Consider the following 25,144-nt stretch of genomic DNA (forward strand, 5'->3'; position numbering starts at 1 on the left):
TCGAACTCTTTAATATTGCATTAATCACGCGTTAGAACGACTCTGCGTAAGGCCCCATGTGTCTTGGTTTGACTTCCCTTTGAAGCCATCATAGACTTATATTCCATCCTCAATTCAGATAGGAGCTCCTTCGTGGCTAAGCGGTTAGCGTACGCGCCTATGGCGTGGGAGACCTAGGTTCGATTCCCAGCGGGAGCTCATGTGGTTCGGATTTCACGTTAATCAGTAGGTCCACGTCTCATATAGCCTCGCTGCTGAACGGGACGTTAAACTTAAAATCAAATCAAAATCAATTCAGTATGATAGTTGAACGTTCTGGAAAAAAGAAAATGAATTGTAATTTTTTTGTTGTTGTTGTTTTGTCATAATTCTCCTTTTGAGCCAGGGGTGTCATTTGAAGAGGGGAGGGAAACAGTACTCTTCCTGAAGGTTGAGAAATCCATACTTTTTGATCAAGGATGTATTAATACCTAATAAAAACGTGAAACTTTTATGACAGTGTGGAGCATCTTGTCTCTCCCCCCTGCCAAAATCTGAAATGACTATACAATTTTGGGAATTACTGATCTCGAAATTTAAAATTTTTTATCATTATATTTTTCAAAAATCAGTTAATTAAGATTTTGAATTATCTGTAAGGTGGACTTTTGTAATGCCCATTATTATTATTATTATTATTATTATTATTATTATTATTATTATTATTATTATTATTATTATTATTATTATTATTATTATTATTATTATTATTATTTACACATTTATTGAACTGAGAATAGAAATAAATGTTGCATGTTTGTGAAAATACATAAAAAAGTTTTATGGTAAAATGATATTTTCTTCAGTACTTTGCTATAACCTGACAATATTAATTAATTTTATTGTTTTCTTCATAGATGCGCCCTCTTCCGTTCTGAATGTAAACACTCCAACATGGCCCACATGCCTTGTTCAGTGGAATTTTCATATTCCTAAAATCTCTCCGAGACCAAACATTTGGTGTGGATTCTATTTAGAAAGAGAAGATAGATGGTTCAGCGTATCCATAAATCCTCATGTGGAACAGATTGGAAAGAATCTATATACATTTAATCTTACTGCAGAAACATTGGTAAGTTCCTATCGTGATTATGAGGCAAGATACTGTGTAACAAGACTCCTATTTCCTATGTTCCTTTTATGCTGAGAATATCGGAAAAGCGAAAAGTATACTAGGTAGTTCATATTCCAAAATCTCTCTGGAAACGAGAATCAACAATGCAAAATCGTTCCCAACATGAAAACATATTCTAGCTAAAATGCCGTTCTTCGTATGGGAAGAACAGGTTTGCAGAAAATACTTGAGCTGCTCTTCCCCCTTAGGATATGCATTTCAATGAAAGTTAATTTTAAAAACTTTTAAAGTATTCTATTTTTGGCATAAATTTTGACCTCCTCTACCCCCTTAGGATTCGCCTGTTAATCAATGTGATATGATAACAATTTTGAGGCAGTATCTATGTTCCAAGACTCATTTCAAACGTGTAAGTCATTTTTCGTGGCGCGATCACAAACAATAGGCAACGTCTATACCAGTGTGACATAATAATAATAATAATAATAATAATAATAATAATAATAATAATAATAATAATAATAATAATAATAATAAGAAGAAGAAGAAGAAGAAGAAGAAGAAGAAGAAGAAGGAGGAGGAGGAGGAGGAGGAGGAGGAGGAGCCGCGGTGGCTCAGTGGTAGAGCGTTCACCTCTGGTACTTGGGGTCCCGGGTTCGATTTCAGCCCCCGTCAAGTGAACCTTGTGGTGGACAAACACCGTGTGCGTGGGTTTCCTCGGGGTTCTACCGTTTCCTCCCACTTTCTTCATTCCACCATTTCATTCATTACTCATCATTACCGTCTCCTTTAACCTCACCGGCATAACCATGGGACGTAAAACTCAGATTTCATTTCATTTTATTTCAATAATAGTAAGAAGAAGAAGAGGAAGAAAAAGTAGAGAGAGAGAAAGAAAGAAAGATAGTGAAACTTCTACACACTTAAAATCGGAATTTTGGAAAACGCTGGTTCACGTGTTCACTTATTTGTAATGAAGAGTTTATACAAGGATAGTACCTTCCTAATTTGAGGGGCTTATGATATACTATGTTTGCTTCATTAATTTTGAACTCTATACTTCTTTAGGATACGCCGTTAAATCAAAGTGGTGATTGAAACCTAGCTCGAGGTATATACTAAGTAGGTTCCAAAATTCATTTCAGTTTTCAATCATTTTACCGAGATGCGATTACAAACAACAGACAACATTGTTTTCAGTGCAGAGGAAAAGAAAAAAGAAAGAAATAGAAAATGCCTCTTTCCTCTTAAAACGTATTTTAAAAAAATAATGGGGTGGGGCACGTTTCTGCTTATTTTAAATGAGAAGTTTATATGCCCAGTTTCATCTTCCTAACTTTAGGGATTTATGTGGTACTCCATTCTGGGCAAAACATTTGAATCTCTTTTACCTCCCTTAGTATACTTATTTAAAAAATAATCCTTTCTTATTCATTCCTCTCGTAACAAAAAAGAGTTTTCTATCAAAATCTCACATTTCTAGGTATATTAATATGGCCTGAATTTTAGCGAATCACTCACTTTTCCACATAATCTTACCCCTTCCCCTTTCAGACGTGGAATTTTTGAAAATGCTGAAACACCTATTCTCTTATTTTTATTTACGAGTTTATGCACCGATTTTCATGGTCGTCAACTTAGTGAACCCTCACATTAGGCACTTCCCCAATTAAAAAAGAAGGGAAATTTGTATATTACAGAAACGACTCAATTGTCCATCATTAGAAGTGGGATTCTTGAAAACGCTGAAACACGTATTTCCTTATTTTTATTTAAGAATTCACTAACCAAATTTCACATTTTCAACTTATGCGAATATCTACATTTAACACCTTGTGAATAAATAAAGGGAATTTTCAATATTAAAAAAAAGTCCCCCTTTCCTGCTTAGGAGCTAAATCTTCGAAAACGCTAAAACACGAAGCATTTTTACTTTTAATCGAGAGTTTATAAACCGAATTCCACATCTTCAACTTAAATGAATCCTAAATTGAGTACTTTCTCAATAAAGAATGGGAAATTTGGATAATAGAGAAATTATTTAATTTTTCCCTCTTGGAAGAGGAATTTTCGAAAACGCTGAAACATATGCTCCCTTAATTTTTATTTTATACATCCAATTTAAGTGAATCTTCACATTCGGTACTTTGTGAATAAATAAGAGGAATTTTCCGTATGATTCAAATTTCCCTCTCCTCTTTGCAGCGAAATTATCAGAAACGCTAAAGTGTTTCCTTATTTTTAATTAAAAGCATGAATATCGAATTTTATATCTCCAGCTTTAGCGAATCTTCACAATCAGAACTTTCTGATTAAACCAAGGGAATGTTGAGCATTTTATAAATGACCTCTTTACCCCTTTTATTGCAGAATTTTCGAAAACAATGAATCACATGATCTCTTAATTTTAACAAAGTGTTCATATGACAACTTTTCATCTTTGTTATGCCAGAGATGTGAGATACGCTAATTTGGAGAAAATTTTCAACAGGGTGGATTGATTTAAATCAGTCTGATCTAAATCACGATTAATTAAATTAATTGATTTTTTAAATAAAGATCGTTGATTTAAATCGAATTCCAAAAGAAATTAATTTAAAATGAAAATAAATAAAATCAGGTTTCTGTTCTGTTATTTCTATTATGGAAGATCATAATCATAATACAATGAGCTCGATGGAAACGATTGCCATGCAAAAGATGATTAGGGAAAATCCCGTTTTGAACGAGTAACCGGGTCATCCTGGTTTCTTCTCTTCGTAACACAGGATTTTAAAATTAACTATTCCAACGGGGAAATTACCATCGACATTTAAGATGAAAATTCTTTTGTGTGCGCATCTGTTTGTTTATTCCCAAATAATAGGGGTATATTTAGAGGGGTCCGATCTCTTCTACGAAACTTTTTTTTTTAAAGATTTTATAACTTTAGGCGAAATTTATATATTTTATATGTATTTCATGCCGCAAGCTAGTTCCGATTTTTTTTAAAAATATGCCCCTGCCAAATAGTAACTTTTGTGAGAAAAAAAGTGTCATGTTGATAAACGTTGCTGTACTTTTTCCTTATTGTTTAAGAAACATTGTTTGGGATTGAAATAGGCTAACGATTGGGGATTAATTCAAAATTCAACCCCAATACGTTCACTTAAATTGCATAATTAACATTTAATACTAACTCCTAATGTTTTTTTTTTTTAAATTCAGTTCGCGACTTGTATTACACGAGAAAGTTTTGATTTAAATTTTAAAAAATCAACAAAAATGATTTTTAAGAATAAATCATGATTTTTTTCCCACCCTGATTTTCAACCTCTTTTACTCCTTTTCCAAAAATACTCCCTTATTTCTAATTGAATCGCTTTCTGTTAAAAAGGCGTATGTAACATTTTTCACAATTTTAACTTTTTTAAAGAACTTAATATTCTAGAGGCAGTGTGACAATTTGTGTTAAAAAGACGTGTGTTTCTTGAAACGTGTTATAAATATATGGCATTTTTCTTTCTTTTTTTTCATAAACCAAACCAGTTTTTGTAATTTCTCGAAAAATTTGTTTATTGCACATACGTCCTTTTAACAGAAAACTATTCAATTTTCGTGATAGTATTGTTTTGAGTCGTAGATTCCATTAATGTATCACTGGATGTGCAGCAGGGAAGCGAAAAGGTTAATGTCTAGGTGTAATAGAAAGTTCATAACGTACCAGAAGTGATAAATCTGGAACTGTAAACTAGTACATATTCGATATTTGATTGTCAACCTCATAGCTGTAATCAACCCAAAGAAATTTGTCGGCCCTCTGTCGGCCCATGGCGACATCTACGGATGAATTAAATTTGCTGTCAACTCACAGGTCTGATCATAATTATGAGCCTAGCGGCCTACCCTCTCCTAATATTGTCATTGAGGAACTTAAACATCCTCAATATTTCTAATGTTTTCGTGCTTTCATTTCTATATTGTTTCTTTTTAACTGACTTTGTGACTACTATCCATTAAATATTGAAAGTATTTATATTTAAAGAAATTAGCAGAAACTATTATGCAATAAGACTTTACAGTAACTAGTCCCTGCCAACGGCACCGACGTTTCAAAATTTATGTGAGTGCTTATCAATGGCGGGACGTGTTAGTCTCTATGTTTTCAGGGAAGTCTCGATATGTGATTGATTTATTTTTAGTTAAAATCTTTTATGAGCACTGATATAAAGGGCTGTGCTCTGATAAAGTAAAATATGCCGTTACTATAAGGATAAGTTGGGGCTGCCCTAGCTCAGTCGGTAACACGGCTGACTTAAACGCAACAGGAACGGGTTCTAACCCTGGTCCAACTAAATAATCTTGTGGATGCGGCTACCCACAAGATTATTTGTGTAGGTGTCGGAGCCCCAGAGCACCCACGTAGTCGGCGCGCATAGTCCCTGCCCTCTCTCCAAATGTTTTCTTCCCGCCGAGGCTTATAAGTTTGATTTTCTTTCCTTTCTTTTCTATTTTTGTAAACAATATCTTGAGTAAAGTCTTGAAATAAATATAAAAAACGAACAAACGTAACTGAACTCCACTTACAAGTTGCACTCACCACCGAAAATGCTTCAGGTAATTAATTCGAAACGCGTAAGATAGGCGAAAGAGCGCGATGTATAGAATGTTAATTGATAAATATTTGGCAAAAACAAATCAATCTAAGAATAGATCAGCACCAATAGTCTGATTAAATTGCTTTGGCAACGAACAAAACTCACTGATGCGTTTTGTTTCAGTCGCGATGATCCTTCGGGTCTTTAACAAGCCATAGAAACCTTTAATAAGCCTTCTTATTTCAAACAAGGAAGAGATAAAAAGAAAGAGAATAAAACTTATTTGTAAAATAAAGAGACGGAAGAGGAACTGTTAATATTTCAAGTTGATGTGGAAATGAACTGTGGTTTCTGTCTAGCAAAGTTGGAATGATCACTGCGTGATTAAGTTGATAAACAAACGTTCAGTGTGATGAAACACAACCTATTGGGAAATACTACAAGAGTATCTATGATGTACTTTACTTAAAGTACAAGTTCTTTTATATATATAAAAAAGGAGAAACTTGTAAAGGAAAATATTGTATGTCGACTTCTCGAGGCTACGTAATCGCGTCTTACGTTTCCGTATGTATGCACACGCCCTCTAGGCACGTATTAGAAGGAATGAAAAAACACAAATGAGGCAGAAGGAATGATTGCAACATCAAGATACTACTTCATGTTCGCTACCTATAAGTAATGATGACATTCACCTTAAAAATCTCGAGTTGACGGCTACATTTTGCCTGGCAAACAGCCATTATGCATACATTCGCAAGGATCAACCTTCACCAGAGTTATATTTGGATAACGTAATGAGGAATAGTATGGAGTTAACAGACACTATACAATGCGTGCGTAAGTCAACGAAACGATAAGACAAAAACTTGACAGACGGGCAAATATATATATACATACACTCATACAAGGATATCATAGAGTACATGGCTCTTTTGTTGATAAATAAATAGGCGGCTTTTGTTCTTGATTATCTTATGTACTATTAAAGTGTGTGTGTGTACTGAAATGTTTTTGTTCTCGTTAAGGGGCTTACCGTTCTGTTTGTTCTTGTCGTGCTCAAACACACAACATGGGATATTTTTTTTACGCAATAAAGCAGTCCGTACCGAGGAAGGGGTTGAGCCAATGAATTAGTAGTGCACGTAAACATTCTTTTTTCGGGTTTAACCCCCCACCCTAAACAGGATATAATAATAATAATAATAATAATAATAATAATAATAATAATAATAATAATAATAATAATAATAATAATAATAATAATAATAATAATAATAATAATATTTGGTCTAGGAATTAATTCGTGCGGTTGGTACGCACACATTGAAGCTGTAGTACAAACACAAAATACATAAATACCTTAAGAAAAATATTGTCCATCGTTAGCCACCACTTTCGCCCATCTGTCAGGCAATGTACGGATTCCGTGGCGAAAGAAGTCCTCATCCTTGGAAGCGATCCAGTCAGAGACCCATGTTTCGATATCTTCTGAAGAAGTAAACCGCTGTCCAATCAAATCGTTGTTGATGCAATCGAACAAGTAGTAGTCCGAAGGAGCAACGTCTGGTGAATACGGCGGGTGGGGTAAAACTTCCCATCCGACGTTTTCTAAATAGGTTTTGACCGGTTTTGCGACATGTGGGCGAGCGTTATCATGTTGAACAATAAGTTTATCATGTCTGTTCTCCCATTCTGGTCGTGTTCTGGCCAGAGCTTGCTTCAAACGCATTAATTGTCGTCGATAACGTTCTCCATTCATAGTTTCACCCGGTTGCAGCAGCTCATAGTACACCACACCTTTCATATCCCACCATATGCACAGCATAACCTTTACACAGTGAATATCTCGTTTTGGTTGTGATGGACCTGGTTCACCTGGTTTCACCCAGGCCTTTTTTTCGTTTAGGGTTCTCGTAATGAATCCACTTCTCATCACCCGTAATAATTTGATGCAGAAACCCCTTTCTGCTCTGTCGTTGAAGCAGCAATTCGCAAATGGTTTTTCGTCTTTCAACGTCTCTGTCTTTCAATTCATGTGGAACCCAATGTGACATCTTTTGAATCATTCCCATGGCTTTCAAGCGTTTGGAGACTGTTGTTTGATCAACGCCTAATGCTGCTGCAAGTTGTTCCTGCGTTTGACACGAATCCTGCTCGAGCAATGCTGTCAATTCTTCGTCTTGAAATTTTTTTGGCTGTCCAGCTCGCTCTTGGTCTGCCAAGCCGAAATCACCACTTCTAAACCGTGCAAAGCACTTCTGACACGTTCGCTCAGCTAGAGCATGGTCACCATACACTTCCACCAAAATACGATGACTTTCAGTCGCACTTTTCTGCATGTTAAAGTAATGCAGCAGGACACCCCGCAAAAACACTTTATCAGGCACAAATTGCGCCATGTTCACTTAACTACAAACTGGTGTTGTTGACGCTTTAATCCACTGCCCTATACTACGAACGATACGCGATGACAGGGGTTTGCAACACATGTGTGGATACACGGAACTGTGGGACGCTCCGTTCGTTGCGCCATCTCTTGTCCACCCGCACGAATTAATTCCTAGACCAAATAATAATAATAATAATAATAATAATAATAATAATAATAATAATAATAATAATAATAATAATAATAATAATAATTATTATTATTATTATTATTATTATTATTATTATTATTATTATTATTATTATTATTATTATTATTATTATTATTATTATTATTATTATTATTATTATTATTATTATTATTATACAAGTAATAATTTATCACATTAAAGTATGTATACAAAATCCTGAAACGATAGTAATTGGGAGCTTGAACCCTCTTGATGAAATTCTGAGTTCGCTACTGTTGTTGTTGATTTGGAGTTGAGCGTTCTGTTTAACACTGATTATATACCAGACATAGATTTCAACTTAATGTGGAATACGAATCACATGTGCTCCCTCCGGGAATCGAACCCGGATGTCCCGCGGCAAAGGCGCGTACGCTAATCATAAATAGCGACGAAGAAATTCTAGGTGCACTGCTGGACTGAACCAAAATATTTTAGTTATTTTACATAGGTACGTAGCAACAGCAATAGAACCAAGCCTGAGAGGTGGGAAAACAGGATCAAACAACATGGGAATTGTCAATGTGATATTGGTAGCCTAGGTCCGTGAAAGGACAGATCTCAGAGATCGGCCTTTCTGGGATTTGTGACTCAATTACCGCATCTGTTTTTTGAGCAGATAGATTCAGTTAGTTTGAAGTTTTTACGCCCCTTTCAGCAGTGGTGCCGCCCCTTATGTTCATGACGCACCCCCCAACTGTCTGACTTACCCCCCCCCCCCTTCCCAGCCTGATCGTATAATTATGACAATTCAAATTTAAATGTTATGTATATACAAACACTTTCTCTTGCCAAATCGTCTGTTCTACTATCCATAATTTTAAGTTCAAATACAAAATTCTTCCTGCGACCCACAAACAGTTCTCAGCAAGCAAAATCCAAAGAACACTGGCTAAAATTCAGGCTCAACTACATTATGCCAAAAGTAAAAAATAAATCCTGAAACAGTTTCAAAATAGCGGGCCAGGATAACAAATATCTTATCTGAGGCTACTGATACGTGGAAGTTGTCGTCACTATAAAACATTTAAAATGCTGTTACATAAAGAAGCCACTATAACCGACTAATTCAAATATCAACCTGGTCTGATGCGACGAATTTTAACGCATATAGAATATAAATCAAACCAACGCTTTAATCAAAGAGGATTGATGACTGGTTAAACATGGACACGAGTAATGACTGGTCTAGGATCTGCTATCTAAATACCACTTTCCATATTCCAAACTCTGGACAAAACACACGTGAACTTCAAGCTAAAGTTGGATGATTAGTTACTTAATTAACAGGGCTTTCGACATCGAAATTAAACTATCAGCTAATTTTTAAAAAATTCGTAAATATCCCCTAATGTAATAAAGTTCAGAAAAAGTGCAGATTGAAGTGGCGTAGACAAGATGATTTTCAGCTAAGGAATGCAACTGAAAACCTTAAAACCGTTTCAACCATTAACCAAAATGGTCAGTATCGTGGTTAAAGGACAGAAGAAAAAAATTATGCATTGTGTTATCCGTAGGTATTCTTCCATGAAAATAAAATATTCTTTTCGATTAATTTGTACATTCCCTTCAAACATATTTAAATAGATTTTAACCCCCCAAATATTTCAATGACGCGGTTTGCGTCATAGACCCCCCTTGTGGGCACCCCTGCTTTCAGCAGCAAGAGTATATAAAACAGACACCTATATCTTGAGATCCGAATCTTATGAACTTTCGATAATTGAATCCGGATTTCAACGTAGAAAGCGTGTATGCTATTCATAGTATGTGCTATTCTGTGCTCAAGCACAGGGTGGAGAATTAACGGGGGGGAGGGGGGAATTTTTTGGATTTTTTAAAATTAAATGAAATGAAATCTTTAAGTTTTACGTTCCACGGTTAAAAAGGGGTAAAGGAGATGGTGATGATGAACGAAATGATGGAGTGAAGAAAGTGGGGGTAAACGCGAGAAACCCTAGGAAACCCACTTACACGTTGTTTGTCCACCACAAAGCTCATTTGGCGCGAGCTGGGATTGAACCTAGGACCCTTGGCACCAGAGATGAACGCTCTACCATTAAGCCACCGCGGCCCTCAGGATTTTTTTTTAAGATTCACAATAAAGTAATATTTAAAACTAGCAACCCTCAGAGTCCCACGCAAGCACGAGAAAATATGTTAATGTGTTCAATTCGCTCTAATTACAGTAGTTACTAATTAGCTAGCTTAACTGATTATTTTTAAAAAAGCCATCCTCTCCCACCCCGACCCAAACGGGTGAGGATGAACTTTGACATCATGAAAACTGATACCATTGAACTCATCGATCTGGAAAACTATGAATTCAACACTAATATCTATCGTTTTCGATTACTTATAAAATCTCGCCCCCTCCCCGGGGAATGGAGTATGACCTTGAAGTTGAATTTGATTAAAACTGTTACTATTCATTTCAGTGACCCCAAAAACTATAAATTAAATCTAATATTGGTCATTTTCAGGGAGAGTGGGAAGGGTGGCAAATTATTTAGAGCACAGGGGCGCACAATATATAAATACGGGCCTGGCTATTCATATAGCCACGGTGGAGCTCTTGAGAAAGCAGAATCGTTACAAAAATGTCCAATATGAGCTCAATATATTAATCAATGTTGACTATATCATTGACTGTATTTACGCGTTAATGAATTTATGTTTTGCTACTCTTGCACGTTACTGATATGATCGCAGCATTGTACGAGTATAAAATATAAATTTCACAATTAAAATATCACATATTTACTAAATTATATTAATAAATATTTAACCTGCTTCGTGCAGTACATGACAACCTAATGTTTTTTATTAAGTGCAAGAACAGGAAGAGATAAATTCATTGTTTTATAAACACTTCACAACATGAAGTCGTAGACTGAAAACAGAAATTCTGAGTCGAAACCCGAAGCCAAGCATGAAATATACGCATTAATAAAATAATCAACTTGGCTAACTGACTACAGACCAAGGATGCAAAATCTTACGGAAGAGGGAAAGGAATCTCCCCATGATTTAATAAATTTGGAAGCAAATTTTATCCCACTAACAACTTACTGGACGTGTGTGTGAATCAATAAAGTGATATTGTGGTCAGAAGTTTGCCAATTAATTACAGGAATTCATATATAATTAACAAATGTTTTATATGTAACTAATTGTTGTGCTAGTGCTTAGTAGTATTCTGCAAACGATCAGCTTCCCAGGAATAGGTTCTATATTCTCCACGAATCCTCTATTCCAATCAGAAGTGGTTCAAAATAACGATGTCGAGTTTTTTTTTTTTTTCAATAGATTCTGTTTCCTAAATGTAGGTTCTATCTTCTCCCTTAACCATCTATTCAAATCGGAAGAGGTTGAAAATTGTTTTAACCTTTATCGCTTAGAAGAAGAACAGTAATGGCTTTTTGATAGATTCAGTGTCCAAGAACCATGTTCTATCTTTGATTTTATCACTCTCTTGTAACCTTAATTATAGAGTACTACTTCAAGTTTAAATATTGAATTCGTATAATTTGGAAGTCTATTGTAGTTCCAAACCGTGAAGCGAAACTCACTTGTCTTTTACTTACAGATCGCAAGATTTACTTTACTTCTCGAATTTACTTTACTTCTCGACAAGCAGTCTGATAAGCATTTAGTGCTACAACACATATATAAGCCCTATTTGTATGTTAATTGAATAATTTCTTAGTGATGTATTGTGTGGAAGAAACCGTAATAGCAAAACCTATTGAACCTATGTACAGGATACCGTAATCATTGGATAACTTACCAATCGTTGAATCAGAAAGACAAGTATTTGGCTGCGTTTTAAAATGTTACGGTACTTAATTTGTATGAGACGGGAATCTTGTTTATTGACTCTTCATAGGATATTTCGCATATTATCATTTGCAAGTTATTATTGGGCCAACGTTTTTCGAGAATTATTTCCTTCAATTCGCCAACCATTTGCCAACTTGGCTCAACCATATTTGATACTGGGGCGCATCGGTTGACAGTTCACTAAAGGCAGTGTCATTCAATGAGGTTTTTCGATGTTAACCAGTTGTGGATTCCTTGACAACAGTAAAGATTTTTTAAAAAAATGACATGGTAGATACTTTGTTTTCGTTCTGCAAGTGGAACACTGAAAACTGTAATCACATCCCCTTTTCTTCTCACACCTTGAAGAGACAAACCTACCCCACTCTTGTTGTTACACATAGGATAATTTAAAAAAAATGCAATAAATGTGTTCTTAAAACGTGATGTACGATACAAGGCTAGATTAACCTATCTGGAGGCCCGGAGCTAGAAAAAATATGTGGCTCCTGCTGACTTCACCTAGTTCATCTAATACCTTTCTCTGAAAGTATAGTAGGAAATAGGAATAGTAGGAAACGTATCCATATAGTAGGGATATGTTTCATATTTTTGGTCTTATTTTATTTTATTATGATGATTGTATCTTCATGATTCTTTTTTAGACAGCCAGTTGAAATTTTGATCAGAGTGGAGGTCCCTGTCCATCTGAAGACCCACCTAAGTCCCTCCCTTAATCCGGCCGTGGGTAGTCTAGATGAATCTGGCGCTGTAAGAAAAGAAGTAACATCATAATTGCTAACTTAATAATTTAAAACACGTCTCAATAGCTTAAGAATCTTCATTCCGGCGAAATTAAAATACCGCTAATTTTACAGTATTTATGTGATATCTTCAAATAGATAAAAGATAATTGAAATGTGAAACAAGAGCGCCCTAGACAATATTATTTTGCGTGAGGTACCGTTATCACAAGTCACTTAGTGGCTTTATGTTTTCAGCTGTTTAGAAACGCGAAAATAAATGCCGATTTTCAAAATGGCTCGAAATCGAAAGCAGATGAGTGAGTCGTGATAACGGTTTCTCATGTACAATGATATTGTCTAGGGCGCTCTTGTTCCACATTTCGTTTATCTTTTATCTATTTGAAGATATCACATAATTAATGTAAAATTAGCAGTATTTTAATTTCGCCGGGATGAAGACTCTTAACGTCATCAATTTCTGTAATTGATAACGATGAAAAGCAAGTGTGTTCAACTCTTTTTTGCTTATTGCAAATATTTCGATAGAAATTCTTTTATGATTAATTTTCTATTTTAAAATCTATAAGAATATACTGTATATTTTTCTTTTTAACCCTAGATTGAAGAAATACCTCTTGAAGCATTCTTTGTGTGCACGAACACTATCAACGGTTACAGATTTAAATTACTTCTTCTCGGATCTCCATCTCGTAAGTATAAAGCTCTAATGTTTCAAAATACGTATAGACAATTTCTTTGTTTCATTAACTAATTTTGATATAGTTAATAGATATTTTATGGAAGTTAGGAAATGACATACCCCGCATTCCTCCTCACTTTTACCCTTTCCTCTTCCTAAAGTTTCGTATTTTATTAAAACAAAAGAAAAATAAAAGCCGAAGACGCCGAATAATCAAACCATTTCAGATTTCAACAAGCCTACACTCGATAAAATGACAGAATGTAGAAGGGATTTATCAGAAGCGGTACCATCTAAGACCACAACAAATTTCTGAAATATTAATGGCAACAAATTTTGAAGAACATAAAATTCTGATTTCAGAAAATAGCAACATGTAATCTACCCAAGGCTAGTTAGACATGATCGTTCTTATCCTCTTTACTATATACTTTAATGAACGTGTCTCAAGTTGGCCCCCCACCTCTCCCAAATTACACCAAACGTCGCACATCGTTAGTGCATGTTAGTGCACTAAGAACTAACGTTAGTGCTGTGAGAATTTACGAGTTATTGGAGATTTTTGGTGTGGGGCCAACTTCAGAAATATCAAATTCCATACAAATTGACGTAAAAACATGGAATTAACAGCAATCGTTACTACATTATTAGTGCACATAAACGCACTAAGCACTAACATTAGTGCTACCACATTTTGAGATTTATTCAAGATTTTTGGTGGGGGGGGGCAACTTCAGAAACAACAAAATCTATACAAATTGAAGTAGAAAAATGGGGTTAATGGCAATCGTTAGTACATCGTTAATGCACTGAAACGTACTAAGCACTAACCGTAATGCTACCATATTTTGAGATTTATTCAAGATTTTTGGTGGGGATTAACTTCAGAAATATCAAACTCCATACAAATTGACGTAAAAACATGGGGTTAACGGCAATCGTTAGCGCATCGTTAGTCCACTGAAACGCACTAAGCACTAACATTAGTGCTACCATATTTTGGAATTTACTCAAGACTTTTGGTGGTGGTAACCAACTTCAGAAATATCAAAATCTATACAAATTAACGTAGAAACTTGTAGTTAAAGGCAATCGTTAGTGCACCGTTAGTGCACTTAAAGGCATTAAAGCACTAACGTTCCTATTACCACATTTTGGGATTTATTCAAAATTTTTGGTGGGGCAAACTTCAAAAATATCAAATTTCATACAAACTGTCAGTGTTTTCTAGAAGCCCTAACGATGGACTAATGAATGCACTAATTATTTTGTTAGTGCTTGAAGTGGGGGCGAGTTCACGCTGACCACCAAAAATATTTTACTTGTACCACCTACATTAATGAAGCACTAACGTTAGAGGTTTGTGCACTAAGAAGCACTAACGATGCACTAGAAGAGATCTTTTTAATTTGGCGGAAACACAATGAAAATCCTCCTTATTTCTTATGTGAGTTTCGTGACATGTAACTGCCCATAACAACGCTAATAGTAAAGCACTTTTTTTTTTTATCATTCGCTCAGCCGCGTGTATTCTCAGTCGGTTACCTTGAGCATTCAAAAACTAGGGATGGCCACAAAGTTCCGGTTCCGGCGGAACCGGTTCCACGAGGAACCGGTTCTCGGAGATCCGGTTTTCAGAACCGGTTCCATACCTGGATTTGAAAGCCCCCAAAGACCCGTAAAGGAGGCACAAAGTTCACCTTCAAAACACTGCAAAAAGGACCATGCGCTTGTGCCCTCCCCACCCAGACCCGCTTGTGTTCCCCAGAAAAAAAATTTGGTCCTCCAGTGGATGTTTAGCCAAATAAGTTGGCCAGTTTGCCTGTTTAGCCAATGAGTTTACCAGTTACCCAGTTTATTTAGCCAAATGAGACAAGCGGCCACCGCCTAGGCGCCTGCCTGTCGCTTTCACCAATTCATCTAGCACACTGTTCACAGCCTGCCAGCAGCTCGGGTTTAGCGTAGGGATGGTCAGAAAGTTTCGGTTTCAGCGGAACCGGTTCTTGGAGATCTGGTTTTGAGAACCGGTTCCAGACCTGCATCCGAAGAACCGGTTCCAGACATGGATCCGAAAAACCGGTTCCGGAACCGGATCTTCTAGAATCGGATCCGTTCAGACCCGAAAACCGGTTCCACCAGGAACCGGTTCTGGCCATCCCTGTCAAAAACCGACGAGTTATCATCATTGCGAATGGTTCATATTGTATATTTTTCTTTATTTGAAAAAATGAAAAAATAAAGGGAAAAAATGGGAAAGGAAAAGGAATTGGAGGGGAAGGTGCTGAAAAACTAGCAAGGGAAATTAACAACAAAACTGAACAGAAAATAGAGAAATAAAAATAAACTAACAAAAATCAACAAAAGCTTAACTCTAAATTATGTCTTATGGTTGGTGTATATTTCTGTGTGTGTTATGTTTGTTTTGTTTCTATGTCAGTGTGTGATTGTCTCTTCGGCATCATCTTCTTTTCTTCTTTCTTCTTGTGATGGGTTTTTCCTGTATGTTTATGGCTTTCCCCTGTATTTTTTTTTGTTTCTCTTCTGTGCGGTATTTTGCACTACTTGGTTTTTCACCTGAAAAACTTTTTCACTAACACTATAATTTCACTAATACATTATTTCCACTAATATTTTCACTTAAACTTACACTTTTCACTATCACTAATACTTTGGAAGCAATACTTTCTACTAGTACTGTTATTGTCACTAATGCTTCAACACTAAATTCACTAATTTATTCCACTTTCATTTCTTGGTTTTCCCTGTATGTTGTACTTAATTTCACTCAGGTTTTCTCTCCTGTATTTTAGTGTTGTGCTTACTGATTTGTCACCTGTTTTATTTACTAAATTAATATTTTCTTTGTTTATTACTGGCCTTATCATAATTTTTTCTACCGCTTGCAAAGTGTTTTTGAGTGTTCTCATCGGTTCCTAATGGTCTGGGTCCAGGGTCCACTCGGAGCACTTAGTGTGAACCCCGGTCCGTTGTATCCCAAAACCATCTTCGCCAATTTTACTCAAGGCCAGAGCGGTAGCCCCCTATTTCCACTTCACTTCCCCTCCAAGGACCCGCCACCACAAGAACATTCACTCACCCACGTCTCACACTTCACATCGCACCGGAATTCCTGTCCAGTCCCTAGGCTGGAGGTGCTAGTCACACATTCCTGTTTCCGGTGGAATACACGTTTTTTCAGTGTTTCCAATCCTGGAGTCTTTTACCCGGTCCGGGAACCCCTCATCCATTCCTTTTTTCTTTCACACTTTCCACTCACTCTCGTCTCCTTATGTAGGTTTGTTTCCTTAGTTCAGAATACTCATTTGTAAGTTTCCTTAGTTCCTCACAACCTTCTTTATTCATTAAAATTTCCTGTAGGGGTTGCCCTCGTAAATTTTCTTTTAATCTCAGAGTATCTTTTAGTATTGGGCACCACATTATGTGGTGCTCAGAGTGCCAATTTCCCCGCAGTCACAATTTGGAGTTTGTCTTGCATTTATTTTGTGAAGAAATTCATCGAAAGGTCCGTGCCCTGTTAAGAAATGAATCATTCCGAAGGTTGGGTTTAAATGTCCTATCTGTAATCTATCATCTACATTTGGAAAAATTTGATGCACCCTGTGTGATCCGTCGTATTTTTGCCATTCTTTATTCCATGTCTGTATAATATGGCTATTTATTTCATTTTTGTCTTTTAATTCTTTGTCAAATATTTCTCTAATTTTCTCATTATTTCCTTTTCTTAACCAATAATTTGCTGCCCTGTATTATACATAATGCACTATGAGATGTAGTTGAAAATGCTCCACTTAGCCTAATCAATAAGTTCCTTTGTGGTCTATTTATTCTATTTTTGTAGATTTTATTTTGTAAGGTTCTTTCGATCCATACATTTGAAGCATATGCCATTGCGGCCGCTAGTATTGTTTCCTGATATAGTTTGATTATTTTTAAAGGTAATCTATATTTATTTTTTGCAATCGTTATTAGCTTATTTCCAATATTATTTCTTATTTTTGCTATATATTTTATATGTGCATCAAAATTTAATTTATCAACTAATAATAATCCAATATACCTAATTTTCTGTTCTCTACCTATTGTTTTACCATTCAATTTAATTCAACTGTGTCCCAAAAATTAAATATTTAGTTTTAGTAGGAGAAATTTTTGGTTTACTTTCCTTACTCCATTTTTCCAATATTTCTATTATGCTATTCGTATTTTGTTCTCATTCTCTACGGCTGTTACCAGTAGTCGTTATTGCAACGTCATCAGCGAATGCCACTACTAGATCTACTTCTTTCATTTTATCTAACTGCTCTAAGCAAGGCTGCAATTCAATATCCCAAAGTGTTGGTCCCATAATCGAACCTTGTGGGCATCCTTTTTCTGCAGTGATTTCTAAGTCCCCTTCTTTATTTGGAATCATGATTTTTCTGTTTAGCAAATAACTCCTTATTATATTTGTTAAATAGTCAGGTAGTGCCAATTTTCTAATATTATTCAATAAGGAAGGAAACCAAAGGTTATCAAAAACTCCTTCTATATCTATAAAAAGGACTAGTGCATATTTATTTGCATATCTTTTTTCTTTTACATTGTGTACTAATCGATTAATTGCATCTTCCGTTGACTTCCCAGATCTGAAACCGTATTGTAGTAGATCTTCTTTAACATTTCTATACTTTTGTATTCTATTCAAAATGATTCTTTCAAAAATTTTTGAAATGTTTTTTTAAAGAGGCAAATAGGTCTATAGGAGCCAACTTCCGATGCATCTCTGTCTGATCCTTTGAACAAAATACTTAATTTTGATATCTTCCAGGAGTCTGGAAAACATTGTATGGTGTCCATATATCTTTAGCCTTTTTATAATTTCATTTTGTTAAGCCATCTATTCCTGGTGCTTTTTATTTTTTTAATTTTTTAATAATCTTCTCTATTTCCTCATTCGTTACCCAGTCTTCTTCTGGTATGTTACCCATGTTTCTTTAAAACTTCTTATTTCTTAGTTCTGTGTTGCTTGCTGTATCAGTCATTTGTTGATCTTTAGGAAAGAATTTGTTTGCTAGGATTCCCAAAGTTTCTTCTCTATTCGAACAAAATTGATAGTGTTTTCTAGAAGCACTAACGATGCACTAACGAACAGCACTATTTTTTCGCTAAAGTGGGGGCGCCAACTTCACGCTGGTCCCCAAAAGTTTCTTACTTGTAGCACCTACTTTAATGAAGCAATAACGTTTATTTATTTATTGGACACCTATTACAGGAAAAGAATATTCCCATTTACAATAGGCTTACATAATTACAAGCTTTATAAATATTGAAACACACAACAAAAGGAAAAAATAAAATAAACATGCAATTAACATCACGAACATGAGAAAACACAAGTAAGAGATATATTTGTATTAATTCCTCCAATAAGAAATGCAAATACAGTGGAACCTGTCTATGTTGGCCACCATCGGTTCCATCGAAAAGTGGCCAACTTAGACAAGTGGCCAACTTACAGAAAATACGTGTGATTTGTGTATTTTTAGAATAGTATTTTTTAGTATTACTTAATTGTAAAATTTTAATAAGCAGTGGCACGACAACTACTTATAAATAATGTATATATAGTATACTAATCATAACAATATAAGTACTAGAAAATATTACTATAGTATGCGAGAGCGCCGATTTCTCTGTAAATTTGGGGGGTCCATTCAGATGCAGAAGGTATATATATGAAGATTTTAAGACAAATTACACTCAAATTATACCAAATATTGTATACTCATAAATAAAATAGGGGCCACATGAGCTTGGGGGGCCCCTCGGTCCCCCCAGGATCGGCGCTCGTGATAGTATGTTTATTATATATGCATACCTTTCTCTTCCTGAAAATTAGTCTGGTACATCAGATTATTCGGATTGAAAACACAATAACACAAACAACCATGAAATAGAAGTGTATGTAAGCAGTTTATTGAAATTGATATTATAGCACACTGAGTTATTCAGATTGAAAACAAGAAAAGCTAAGTTATAAATTGAGAAATTCATATGCAATTTATATGACTTATTTTCAGTTGTTACTGAATGGTGGTTCATTCTAGACACATTTGCTTTATTCTTTTTGGCAGATATGCACATTCTAATATTGTAGTTAACTACCTCTTGTTAATAACATAGAAGTGTTTCCTTTGGAGCAAAAGATGTTTTGAGAAAATCTTAAGGGAATTCATATCTCAAAACCTCCGCTACCTTTTGACATGCAGTCAGGTGCCAATAAATAACAATTGAGCTTTAACCTTGAGAATTTTCCGGAATTACTAAAGCTTCCCACTGATGAAAGGAGCCGATATAGCTAATGGTTTTACCAAAACAGACAGTGTAAACAAATACGTACAACCATTTTCTGAATTCCTGTACGTGCTTTTTCTTATTCACATCTTCCTTCAACACCCTATGAGGGTAGTGTTCTGGCCATTGACTTCCAACAACAAATCGTGCGAATCTATGCTTCTTTGTGTCCTGTCACAAATACAGAACATCTGCCTCTCATATGGGAATTCGAAAGAGTTAAGAATAATAACAAAACTGTATTTTTCGTGGCCAAGATACACAGGTAAATTTATCATTATCATCATAGGGTAAACTTGCTTCAGTGTGGCCAACTTCCAAGATAGACAGGTGGCCAACTTATAGAGTAGTAAGTAACGAATTTCTTATGGGAAATGCAGGTTCAAGACGAACTAGGCCAAGATAAGCAGGTGGCCAACTTAGAGAGGTGGCCAAGTTGACAGGTTTCACTGTATACAAATAGAACCTAGTAAAGACGACATGTGTTGGTGCACTAAGAAACACTAACGATGCACTAACAATCGCTTTAGAAGAGGCCATTATTGCTTTTGACTTTGGTGGAAATTTGACACAATAAAAAATTCCCCATGAATTTCTTATGGGAATTTCCTGACATGTAATTAGCCATATCTACATCAATAGTTAAGCATTAACGAAACTATGAGTGTTTTCTAGAAGCACTAACGATGCATTAACGAATTGCACTTATTTTTCGTTAGTGCTTGAAGCGGGAGCCAAGTTCAACTAGTAGCACCTACACTAATGAAGCTCTAACGTTAGGTGTTGGTGCAGTAGGAAGCACAAACGAATGACACTAATTTTTTCTTAGTGTTTGAAATGGCTGTGGCAGCGTGAATTTGGCCCCCCAAAAGGTTTTTATTTGTAGCACCTATACTAATGAAGCACTAACGTTAGGCATTGATGCACTAAGAAGCACTAATGATGTACTAGCAATTGACACTAAAATTATCATTAGTGTGTCATATGGGGGCCAAGTTCACGGACGTCGTTAGTGCTTCATTAGTGTATGTGCTACAAGTAAAAACTTTTTCGGGGAAAAGTTCACGCTACCACAGCCACTTCAAGCACTAATGAAAAAATGATGCCATTTGTTAGCGCATCACTAGTGCTTCTTAAGTGTGCCAACACCTAACGTTAGTGCTTCATTAGTGTAGGTGTTACAAGTAAAAACACCTTTCGGGGTCAGCGTGAACTTCACACCCACACTTTAAGCACTAACGAAAAAATAGTGCCATTTTAGTGCTTCTATAAATACTAACTATTTCGTTAGTGTTTCACTATTAGTGTAATTATGGCCAATTATGACAATTATGACAAAATTCAACTTCAAAAAATTTTTCTGTATGAAAGCAGGTGTTCTTTATAGTTTTTGAGCTGCTGAAAACGAATCTGATCTTAATTTTGGTCCTGCACCCTCAGATTTTGGTTAAAATTTTAAGGAAATCGCAGAAGGACAGGTTTGAAGCCTCTCTACTCCTTTTCTAACTATCCCAGAATAACAAATGATACCTCGTTGGAAAGGGCATGGAACACACATTCCAACGGTAAATATTTATTACGCATCGCGCTCAATGTGTAGAAGAAGAAGAAGAAAAATGGAAAAACTGGGAAAAACTGGTCTTTTGAAGAAATTTAGAGACGTTTGCAACACTGACAGTCACGCTACGCAAACATAAGCTCAGTAACCGATATCTCATACATTCAGGTGTGCTATATTAAAAACTCAAAGAGATATCCCAAACACAATGGGAGTAAAACAATGTGAAAGTAATTTAAAAAGGAGGGAAAATTTAATATTTGGAGAAATTGAAAAAAGTCTGCAACACTTAAACTTGCGATACTTATACATAAGCTCAGTAACACACATCCAATACATTCATTATATTAAAAGAGTCATAGAGATTGCTGTTTACTAGGCGAGAAAATATTGGTTAACTCGAGTAAACAAAGAAATATATGTACAATATAAATATTCACATTGTGATACAGAAATATGTATGTGACCAAAGAACACTACATATGATTCACCTAGTTCATTGTTTTGCGTTTCACCTTCTTCCTGTGGGTGTCTTCGGTGACCACCAACCTTTGGATTACTAGCCGTGTGCTCTACTGAATTGGCCACGGAGGCAATGAAGATAATGTCGCTTGTAGAGGGATAAATTATTGTGGTTTTTTGAATTTGGCTAATCAGAGTGCTCCTTTAATCGCATATATTCGACGATAACCGTTTGGGATCAGATAAAATCTACTCGCCATGTAATTTTATAACAAAATGACGAGTGTCTATTTACTTTATTTCATGGTTCTTCTATATTCACTTTCAAATGATCGGCGACAGTTACCATCTAATGAATTTGATGTGTTTGTTGCTTCTAGTACACAATCGCTTAGAAAAAGAAGCAACAAATGCATCAAATGTGGGAGATGAATTTAGAACACCTAAATGGCGAATACCTAGCACATCTTGTGCTGTTAGGGTATCTGAAACAATATGTACCTAAAGGACATACCTAGAACATGACAGATATATGTCCCAAGTGACGACATAAAAACAAATGACTGTTAGAGTGCGAAACTGAGCCAGGTATATAAATGCTATATTTGTAGTACATAGTTGCAAATATCAATTAAGTGTAACAAGTAGTATACCTAAAACTGTAGGTAGCTGAAGTACATACTTAGCACATGAATATCATATGTACCAAGTGTCGGGTATCTAAAAAGTAGGTGGGATGCTTAAATGGCACATGCCTAGCACATCCTGTGTTGTTAGGGCCATTAGTGGTTAGAGATTTTAAGTGCATTAACGTTGCACTAACGATGTGATAAGTTTAATGAAAATCTGTATAAAGATGAGTGGGGGGCTAACTACACGTGAAGTTAGCCCCTCCACGAAAAATCTTCAGTAACTCGTAAACTCTAACAGCACTACCGTTAGTTCTTAGTACTCTAACGTGCACTAAGGATGCACTAACGGTATGCAACGTTTGGTGTAATTTGGGAGAGGTGGTGGGGACCAACTTCAGGCACGTCTTTAATACCATATGTTGTTTCTAATATTTCTTGTGTAGAATTTCGAAGTAACAAGTGGAATGAAACTTCTGTAGATCTCATGCACGACCAAATACCTATGTATTCAAAAAAAAATATAAATAAAAAGAAAAATACAGTTATTTGTAAATATTTCTTAATAAGAATGTTAATTCAGATGGATAATTCCATAGATTTTATATGTAAATAGGGAGATTCTTGCCAATTTCTCAATGTACCAAGTAGTTGTCCACGAGACAAGACGCATCTCGTTTCGTAAGTTTTGTAAGAGTTTTGTCTCGTTTTGACTCAAAACTTTATCGTCTCATTCTGTAAGTTTATATATTTGACTTTTAGAAGTATTAACAGTATTCGTACCTGTATTATTCTTAAAATATTTCCATATTACACAGTTAGTTTTTGAAGAGTTTTTGCTTTTCGTTTCTGAGTTGCATAGATTCCATATTATACAAAAAAAAAAAAAAAAAAAGTAACTTGTATAATCTATTTTCTTGGCTAGGACCAGCATTTTTTTTTACATTGAGCAAGAGCAAGTTTCCGTCATATCCACATTCGAGCTTGGTTAAGTTATATATATATATATATATATATATATATATATATATGTATATATATATATATATATATATATATATTAGGTTTCCCTTACTTTGGGTAATTTCGTGTTGCGATGCGCACACCCCCCAAATTTATTCCATGTGACCCTAAACACGTGTTAGTGAAATAGCAGCTCTCTACGAGAACGTTAACCCGTGCCGACTTGACGACGAAGTTCTAAAATGACGTTTCCACATTATAATATAATTTAGAATTACCAACCATGATAACAGAGAAACTAAAAGAGACAGAGAAACGAAACTTTGCAAGAGACAACTATAAACAGGACCACAATTATCCGTGTATTGAAGAACATCACCGGATGAACAGTGTTGCCAACTAAAGAGAAAGTTATCTTTTTGTAAATTAGATGACCTAAATTGGATATCATCGTTAGAAGCCACAATAAAAATAAAGGAAAATGAGATGGTAAACGCAGATCAGTGTCGCAAACTTTTCGAGAAATAACGTGAAGCATGTGCAACTACCGTTGGCGCATACAGAAAGTGAAGTACTAACTTTTTGTACACCCTAATATATATATACCAATGCTCCTATCCAAACGAACTTAAATGTCGCCACAGTATATCAGAACTACTAGTAACTAATTTGAAGAAGGGGAATTTTCGGAGAAGTATATAAGAAATGCAAAGATGCTGACGATACTTTTGACCTCTTACAGATTTAAGTACAGTAACAGGAATAATGTACTAGAACTAATCAAATATTAGACAAAAGGATTCCAATAAAAAGATGGTGTAGAAAGTAGCTGCCTTACTTTTTTTAAAACACGGAGATAATTTTCTTAATGAAAAATAACTGAATACCTCATAAATAATTTAAGTAGCTTAATAGTTGAATATTATTTCATATATAGTTTAAAACTAAACCATTAAATCATGTAATGACACAAGACGAGGGTTTAAGTACACATTGTCATTATTTATTATCTAATCTAGTTACAAAAAGAAATTAAATATTCAGAATGCATCAGGTATTCAGATGATGTTACATTATATAGGAAACAAAATACGAATAGGCCTATATAATGTATTAAATTCCAGGATTTACATTTAAACCATAATTATAATTGAAGAAGGATATATATATTGTGTAATGATTTGCTTATCTTTAAACGTTGATACATGCTCTTTTATTACATTTACAACCACTTTATCAATTGATAATTTTATATAGTATGAATCATGTAACAGTGAAACAGTGCTTGCAATCTAAAATTTGGGTGAATTAGTATTGTCCACGACACTTGTAAAATTTCTCGACTCGTCTTGACAACGGTACAAGAATTACGTTTCTCGTCTTGGCATGAATTTCAAAATGCACTTTTCTCGTATCATAAGCAACACTAGCTCAGAGCATGTAAAACTATTATAAGCGTTTTTAACACAGAGTTAAATTCTATAATATTATTTAACGAAAAAGAAAACTTTGTTCAGAGGTGTGACATGGGGGGCATGGTAGCTTAGTGGTAGACTACTTACCTCTGGTGTGTAGGGTTCCTGGTTCTATCACCTAGT

At 35.3% G+C, this 25,144-nt stretch overlaps 1 protein-coding gene across 1 annotated transcript in view; it reads left to right on the forward strand.

Moving 5' to 3' along the window:
* Positions 1 to 25,144, forward strand: part of LOC145665148 (uncharacterized) — a 57,029-nt gene that overhangs the window by 12,804 nt on the left and 19,081 nt on the right. Inside the window, exons 4-5 of the mRNA XM_081732428.1 lie at positions 897 to 1,111; positions 13,500 to 13,590. Of these exons, the coding sequence (XP_081588554.1) occupies positions 897 to 1,111; positions 13,500 to 13,590 (306 nt within the window). The remainder of the gene's footprint in view (positions 1 to 896; positions 1,112 to 13,499; positions 13,591 to 25,144) is intronic.

This window comes from Thermobia domestica, chromosome 11, assembly GCF_964235325.1.
Source record: "Thermobia domestica chromosome 11, izTheDome1.hap1.1, whole genome shotgun sequence".
Classification (NCBI taxonomy): domain Eukaryota; kingdom Metazoa; phylum Arthropoda; class Insecta; order Zygentoma; family Lepismatidae; genus Thermobia; species Thermobia domestica.